Genomic DNA, 9,054 nt, shown 5'->3' with positions numbered 1-9,054 from the left:
AATACAGATTTTAAAAAGAACAAATGGTCTATTATTTGAATTTTATGTATAATTGCAAATTATATAAAAAAATAAAATAAAAACGACTCGAAATTACTTGAAATTAAAGGTTCCTGACTTTAGACTTGACTCGACTTTTGCCTGTCTTGACTTGAGACTTGACTTGACTTGACCGTCTTTACTTGAGACTTGACTYGGACTTGGGGACAGAGACTTGAGACTTACTTGAGACTTGCAACAGTGACTTGGTCACACCTCTGGGAAGAACCACAGAGCACTGATAAATTAAAAGCACATCTTCTGAAGTTGGGATGTTTTTCCTCCAACAGGTTCCAGAGGAATCACCTCAAACCAGATGTTGGACTGAATTTTATTTCAATGTTATTTGTGAATGTTAGAACCTCATTTTCAACAGTTTAGCTACAAAGTTGAAAAAGGTTATTATTTTGGAGAAAGTGTCATCAACATTTCCACTAAATAAGAGGTAAAAAATTAGTTTGATAGAGGAAAAGTCTCTCAGACTGAGCTCAAAGCAAGATGCCCAAACTACATTTTTTTAAATATTAGACAATTAATTTAATTTCACATAATTATTGCGGTAGTATCACGCATTTATTTGTTAAATACTTAATGAAACATATTTACCGTGTTTGATGTTTGTTGTGAATAACATAATACTCACAGACGAACGAGATAATTAGTAAAAGTTTGTCGTTTATTGAACATTCAGAAACTACAGCAGCTGTGATGAGCCACAGCAAAGGTAAACAAAGGTAAAACAACCCGAACAGGTGATCAACTCAAAACCACTCGCACCTTTTTATTCTCCGTCTCTCTTTGTCATTTAAGCRCACCCGTTGCCATGGCAACCACCTGCGCTCCGCAAGCCGAGCAGAGATTACTTTAAAAACAGTCTGTTACAATATTAGGTTTTCAGGCTTGATATTTATTTAGCGATTATTAATAAGCGCTCCCTGAACACAGCGGTGGTTGATTASTTCATTTTAAACTCCTGCTCTGCTAGTAATTTTGGTAATGGAAGCGAAACGCACAGAATTGTGCAACACCTTGTTGAAACAATAATTACTAAGATTATTATTTTTGTTTATCATTAATTGTTTTGTTGATTTTTGTTGTTGTTCTTTAATAAAGTTACGAATGTTTTGATAAGGAGCCAGAGGAGGACGTGCTGGTTTCAGCCCCCTGGCGGCGTTCAGTTTGTCACCTAATGTCGAGATCGACTAAAAACCTTCTGTGATCGACATATTGCACCGCTTCTCTAGCAACGCATGAACAGTTCAGAAACAATATGAAATAGGAAAAAAGCTATTTATTAACTGATTAAGTCGTGTTTTAGATTGTTCTTGAAAAACTAATCAGTCACGGCTGATTAGTGGTGCACTCACAGCTGCACAGTGAACCCATTGATTTTTTACAGCAGACAGCCACTCCCCTTTCTTGCAGGTACTGCTTACCCCCGCTAAATCTTTTAGGGGTACTTGGTACCCTACCGTACCCRCCTACTTCCACCCCTGGGGTTAACCCYATCACTAACCCCAATCGCAAATGTTAGCGATTGGGTGATGGGTGATTGGATGATCAATCATTTCTCAGCAGCTGAGAGCCCAGATCCTCTGGATGAAGCAAATAGCGTCGAACAAGGTCTGGTTCTTACCAGATCAGACATGGGCTTCTAAACAGCATTAAGTTATAGCAATAGTTCTTAAAAGCTGCAGTTTTAAAAAAAAATGAAAAAATGTTGTTATGTTCTCTATACAAAAATGGATTTTAGAGGTCAGTAGTTTATGCATATTATGCTACAAACTATTTTTGATGCTATTCAAGAAGAGAGATTTTACACAACAATTACGGACTTTATTTAGCTCACTTTGCCACTCGATGTTCTATGAGTAGATGAACTGAGGTAAAGTTTAACTTGTTTTCATCTGCACTGAATTTTTGAAAAAGAATTTTCTGAAAACATTTGAGCAGTCTGATTGTCTCTGTGGATTTGGCTTGGCTCACATCAGTCCAGCAAACTAATTGGTGGCAACTGTCTAAGCAACATCTGTGTTAATGTCAGGATGCAGGTTTTCTACGCTACAGTTTTTCATTTCCAACAAAGTAAGAATTCACTTAAAGTGGTCATAAAATTATGGTGGATCAACATGAAGGAGATTTATCTTACTACGCAAAACAAAAAGAGGACCTTTACATTGTGTTTTAAATTCTCATGTTGCATTTTCCTGTAGTCTGTAGTTTTTGTTCAACCAAAACTGAACAAAAACTACAGACTTTTTTCTCCTAAACCCAGAAACAGGAAGGTAGTTCTTATTATGTTGCTCTGCCTGAACTCTGTGGGGCACCTTTACACTGAGCTATGCTGTTAATATTATATTTGCACATTTTCTACTTTTCTACAATAAAATAGAAATGGAGTGTAAAATATTTAAAACCATACACCTTTTTATTCACATCTCATACACTCAGTCCTTTCGGGAACATGTTAGCAATTCTTTTTAAGTATGAGTTTTAAAACTTTAATTTTCACTGAGCTTACCTGATCTAAAGATTTTCCCGCTAAATCGATGCCATTGACTTCGAGGATTTCATCATTAACAGCCAGTAGKCCTGTGCTCTCTGCGAGCCCACCCCGCACCAAGCGAGATATGAAGACCCCTGGAACCTRCAAGAATACGGAAAAAAGTAAACAAACAGATAGRRCAWATMWKATWTGYYCTAAGTTTTTAATACATCATCAACAACAAAATATCTGTTGTATGAAACTGCCAGTATTGGTTGATTGTAAAAAACAATCTTATGCTCAACATATCTTTGCTTCCACAGGTGGGCAGTGTTATTGCAGCCAACAGTGACACCATAAAATTTGATATGCAATACTAGATGCATATTATAGACAGATTTAATCAGTCTATAATCTGTTTGTATTTGTTCAGTAGAACCAGATTATTCTTTGTCTCCTTCTTAGTTTGGATGGACATATCTGTTTGTTGTTAGATGCTGTGAAGAGCAGTAAGTCTTTTTTTTAAACCATTTTCTTCTATCACAGAAGAGATGTTTTTATTTATGGCCTGAGTACGGTAGTGAGTGCTCTCTTCATTGAGCTCATAATGCCCTTCATATATGTTTTGTGTTCAGCAAAAACTGCCCAGAGCCAGTAAAAAAAAGACACAAATTCGAAAAGATGAGAATATCCCTGATATCCTTGTGATAAATGTGCATATGCTGATGAGCCTTTACATACAGAATCAATGTTTAAGGAGTTTTCTCTAGTATTTCTCTTTCTGAAGCCTCAAACCTGATAAAAACCTTACATAGTGACAACTGGTAATGCACTTCTGCCAGTTTGTAACTCATTAAATCACTGAATGTGGACTTTTGGATGTGGATCTTTTCTTCTCATTTTGACTTCTTAAGGCACTTTTCACTGGAGTCACATTTACCCAGTCTCACTAATATATACAAACATCTATGATCAGTAGATTTGGTTAGATTTGTTTGCGTGCCTTGTTAAGTAGTAACTCTGGTCAGCAAGGGCGTAGGAACGAGTCTGTCATTGGGGGGAACGCATATCGGAAACCTGACAGATCAGTAAATAGCTTGAGCAGAAATGTCAAACAATTATGCCATCAACACATCAGTAATGCKTTACTCTAATCTGACCCTTGTTTCATTAACAAGTATTCTAACATGTTACTATTTACAATCCAATAATCAGATAAAGTTATGCATAGTACAATGACCGTCATTCCAGGATGAACACTCACTTTAGCCTCACAACTAGCAAGCTAAATACTCTGGTAGCACAAACAGGCTACCAGATTATTGGTCAAAAGACATTAGATTATTGGTCAAAATGCATTGATGTAAATTGACTGGTAATTGAACTGGTTCTACMTCTTTCTAAAACCAAAGTAGAAAACAGCTCATAAAATAGGACTTAGCAGTTTTAAACTCAATACAGCAATTTGACTAACAAAAATAAAATATAAAAAACAAGTTTTGTTCTTCTTGAACAACTCTCTACATGAAAAGCATGTGAGTGGAAGATTTTAAAATTCTTCGCAACTGCGGTGAAATCATTGGGGGGGGGCACGAATGTGGCTCTCTCCAATATTGGGGGCGGGGCATGTCCCCCCCCCGCTTCCTACACCTATGCTGGTAAGTCAACAGACTGTTTCTTGCGCATTGGTTTCTAATGAGAAAAAAAAATGCTTTTCCTTTTCAAAGTGGAGATTTAAAAAAAAAAAAACGTTTTGCTGAATGTCAGTTTGATAAATCAAAACTAATGGACAGAACCCCACTGCATGAATCCTACAAATGTTTCCAGTCCGTTGTGGGTTAATGTCTGTGAGGAAATAAAAAACAAGCTACAAACATTTTGGCACAATCTTTAGTCTCATTGTGATGGCTGCAATTACAGCCACACAAATGTGGTAACATTCACTTTCACCACACGCAACGGGTTCACATTCACTCTCACTACAAATGGGTTCACCTCACTTATATTTGGGTTTCTTTAAGTCTAGGATTTAATTTGCAGAATAACTGGTTTTGTTTAGAAGGCAACACATTGCATTGTATTCTAGAATAAGTGCGCACATTTTAGTCTACATTGTTGTGTTTTGCTTGATTTAACCTTTGTTTGTTTTTGAGTTTCCTTAGTGCTGGCTGCTCCAATCCTTTAGGAGAGCAGAGAGGTGGAGATGGGGTGGAGCAAGCCAGCTGAGACTGCAAATTGGTTCATACCACTACTCATCACCCGGGGGGTGGGGGGGGTTCTATGTTAGTTTCAATTAGGTTTTTGTGTATTTTCCCCTTGGTGTTTTGTATGTGGCCTGATCAGCCAGTATTTAAGTTTCCCCTTTTGTCTGTGTTAGTGAGGTCTGTTTGTTTGAGTTATTGAGTTGATGTCTGTTGCTTTGACCTCTTTTATGGGCCCAATTTTTGTCATTTTTTTCTATTATTTACCCAAGTTTTGTTTGGGTTAAATAAAAAACAATTATTTTTGACTTAAAACTGATGCCTGGCTGTTCCTTAACTGCTCGGTCCATCACACTCATATTCAATTATTATAAGGAACTCCCACTTTTAAACAAAGAAAATAATCATCAGTTTAGGAAAAATTCTATTGGTAAAATACTAATGCCATCCTTGCTGTTAGTATTTAGGCAATAAAAACCAGAACAAATACAAATTACAGCCATTACTCCTAAACTGGATTCATTTCAACAGGATGCTCAGTCATTATGCTAAAAGAAAATAAGAACCTCACCTTCTCTACACCCTGCGGTGTCACCCGCACGCTCACCCCGTCCCGGATGTAGAATCCCAGAGGCTTTTTGGAGCCGTACTTGTGCAGTCGAACTCGCCTATATGACTCAGGTAAAATGTCCACGTCAATAATGGATGAGATCTGTCTGAAGTCCTGTGGTGGGCCAATCATGAGGCCCGATTTGTTCTTTGAGTGGATGGAGCCGGAGCCAGCTGGGCGCAGGCCTGTTAAGCCCAGTCCTTTCCGGCGTCTCTGGAGAGAGTTGGTGGTGTAAACAATGGAGTCACCCTCTGTATGAAAACATGAATAAGAAAGGGGAGAGCTAGGATTAGATGACAACTACATGTTGAGCTATTTTAACAGGGCCTTGAAAATATATTTGCTCCTTTACAGCGTTCATCTGATTTGCCTTTTGTCSMACTGAAATGCAGAAGATCATCAAACAAACTTTGTGTTAGGACCAAAATTATCTGGGCAAATAAAAAATTAATAATTGCTTAATTTATTAAAGAGAGGAAGCTATCATATTCAACCTGTTACTACTGGAAAACCGTGTTGAATCACAAACTGTGAGAAGCCACATTTTAAAAAAGCTGAGTTCAGGTTGATACTTAGATATAACAAATTAATAAACTTGAACTGTGATGTCAAAAAAAACAACCTACCCTGTCCTGATGCAACAGAACCTTTTGAAATTTCACAACCCTGATCCCAACACACAGGCCCTATTCAGAACCAGCACACACCAAAGGTGTGAAGTTTGATGTTCCAAAAAAAAAAGCTCTTTCAATTCCTCACAATTAGGTCAAGCTAACACACATTTTCCATTACTGCATAACCAACAATGAAAAACAATGTGTGAAGACAATGACTTGTGGGGTATTATAATAACGCTTTAGATCTGGACACATTTGAATCCATGGAATGGAAAAATAAAACTTTGGCACAGATTAAACACAGACAGATTTAATCAGTCTATAATCTGTTTGTTTTTGTTCAGTAGAACCAGATTATTCTTTGTCTCCTTTTTAGTGTGGATGGACATATCTGTTTGTTGTTAGTTTCTGTTCTGAGGTTTTGTAAGAAATCACTTTAATTGAAACAAAATAACTGCAGAATTTGAGTATCGTATCTTTTTAGTATTCCAATATAATATCAGCTGATTTGAAAGTAATGGTTGAAGTTTAAATTCTGTCAGTGACTTCACTAACCACAGTTAAAGAATGGTGTTCTGAATCATCAGTTTCAGAGAAAAATAGTGCTAACCCCAAGTTATGTCATTCTCAAATTAAGTCTTCATGTACAGTAATGGAGAAAAAAAACTATGTATTCGCTGAAGTCATAGAAAAAAAACTAAATACACTCCATGATAAAACAACTTGTACAAACGTCAGTAGCTCCAAGTGTGTTTTTTTTCTGTATAGGTTTATCAGTCCTATACACGAAAATATATATTCTGTATATATTCCTCTAATGTGTTGACATTAGAGGAATCTTGGCCCACTTTTCTGAACAATGCCGTTTTAATCTGTTGAGCTGAGCAGGTCTTTGTTTCTGTATTGATTTCTTAAGGCCCCAACACAACATTTCAATCAGGTTTTTCAGACATTCTGTTGCAGATTTTCTGCTGTTTGGAATCATTGTCCTGTTTATGACCCAGTTCCATGTGAGACCATCTGTCATGCAGTTGATCTCACATTCTGCTACAGAGTATGTGCGCATGCACCCCAGATGACAGTGAACTGCAAGGCACCACAGGCCAGGGGCTGTAGAACCAACCCTAAATCACTACACCTCCACCTCCACCTCTGTGTTTGGCAGCTACTTTGAGACATTTCTTCTATACCGTGTTTAGATTTCTCAAAAAAGGCACAGCTCTTATCTGTGCTGAATCGCTTGGTTATCTGAGATGTAACCATATCTATTTTTTTTTAAGAAGATCCATTCTTTACCAACTCTTCTTACAAAACACACTTTCATCAGGTTTTTTTGTCTAAACTGTAACAATTACACAGTGAAGTAGTGTAACAATTAAAATGATAATTGAGGCTTGTAGAGTCTGAGAATCTTGTTTGTTTTATAATTATCCTGACAGTTGGAACTTCAGTCTCCCCTGATCTATGGAAATAGATCTGGTGAAAATAGATAATTTGACATTTTTTTCTGATTGGTCATCACATTGTTTTAAAGAGTTTCTCTATCGTCCTTGCTAAAGTATTTTGTACTTAGAATTGTTTTGTGACACCTGTCTGCTCAGGAGACCAGTAGGTTCTTCAGAAGTGGTTATACTTCACTCTAAAAAGTGTATTTGGGTTGCAGTTCATCTTATGGACTCCTTTACATTAATTTCACTTAATTCTTTTGCTTTTGCTATGACAACTTATTTTTTTGTGTTCAATTAACTCAAAACTTACAAATCTTTAACCTAAAGAAACTTTTCACATTGAATTCAATGCCAGTTTCATATCCTATGTCTGACCAATTGAATTTATTATGATCATCCAACTCAATTCATTAAGTCCTTCCATCTCAATTTGCTAAGTTTTTATAACTTAATTCATAAGGGGGTTTAACATAAATTTAAGTCACTCTTACTCAAATCATTTATTTTGTTCTAATAAACATTTAAAATCTCTTTGACTTAATTCTACAAAAAGTCAACTCAAACTTTTAAGTAGTTCCAAACTAAATATTTTATAACTTCTTAGTTTACAGCCTAATACTCTTTTTACAGTGTCCTCTAAATACAYTCTAACTTAAAAGTTAAAACTCTTGTCCTTAAAGGATCTTTTTACTTTAACTTTACTTGAAATAATTGAAATACCATATTTGTATCCTATGTCTGACACCATGACTCAAGCTTACCAGGGACAGATTATGTGCCAACCAGGGTGCTGTGGTGGCGCAGGAGTAGAGCACAATCCACATAAGGAGGACTTAGTCCTTGACGCAGTCTTCGCAGGTTTGATGCCCAACCTGATGACCTTAGATGCAAGTCTTCCTCTCTGTCATTGACCACTTTCCTGAATAACTACGCTCAAATGAAGGCTGCCTCAGCCAAAAACCCTTTGAAAAAAAATATCCTTTATTAATTTACTTTTTTATTTGAAGTAAACTAAATGATTTGAGTAAGACTGACTTATATTTGTAATCTTAAACATACTTAATAAATAAAAAAAAAAAGAAAATTAACAAATTGAGTTGGATGATTATAATATATTGAATTGGTTAATCTAAAAATCTTTAGTTGGATAAACTTCATTGAATTGCTTGTTATAAATTGAAGCAATTCAATTAAGTTAGTTCAACTAATTTCTTTTCAGAGTGTTGTTGACGGTCAGTTAGTGAAGATCATTTGATAAATAGCACCTAGCTGTTCATTTCTATCTTTATTCTAGAAAGGTAACAAGGATGAACTATGGCTAAGCTAACACTAAATTTTAGCCTTGAGATTTAGCGGTAGTGATGAATGGCATGTACAGTCGTAGATGATAATCTGTGACAGGCAACTGTGGCCTCTGGCACTTAACAAAACCAGAAGCTTTCCTGTTCTCACATATCTTAGTCACAAATATAGCACAGAAGGGCAAGAAAATCAGTATAGTAATACTTCCTCAGAAAGCAAGAGTTGTCAAATGTGCTGTGTTGCAATTCCAGTGTTCAGGGAAATATCTATATTACTAATATATAGATATCCATCCATCCATTTTCTTCTGCTTATCCGGGGTCGGCTCGCAGAGGCAGCAGCTTCAGAAGGG

General features: G+C 36.4%; 1 protein-coding gene across 4 annotated transcripts in view; it reads right to left on the bottom strand.

Annotated features, from left to right (window-relative positions):
• The window catches only part of pard6a (par-6 family cell polarity regulator alpha), a 37,362-nt gene that overhangs the window by 13,757 nt on the left and 14,551 nt on the right, over positions 1-9,054 (bottom strand). For all 4 annotated transcript variants that reach the window (XM_017305521.1, XM_008410903.2, XM_008410904.2 and 1 more), the window contains 2 exons: positions 5,297-5,586; positions 2,561-2,686 (listed from right to left, as the gene is read on the bottom strand). In XM_017305521.1, coding sequence (XP_017161010.1) covers positions 2,561-2,686; positions 5,297-5,586 — 416 coding nt within the window. The remainder of the gene's footprint in view (positions 1-2,560; positions 2,687-5,296; positions 5,587-9,054) is intronic.

This window comes from Poecilia reticulata, linkage group LG6 (genome assembly GCF_000633615.1).
Source record: "Poecilia reticulata strain Guanapo linkage group LG6, Guppy_female_1.0+MT, whole genome shotgun sequence".
Taxonomy (NCBI): domain Eukaryota; kingdom Metazoa; phylum Chordata; class Actinopteri; order Cyprinodontiformes; family Poeciliidae; genus Poecilia; species Poecilia reticulata.
Note: the sequence above shows the minus strand (reverse complement) of the source record. Positions and strands in the feature narration are given on the sequence as shown.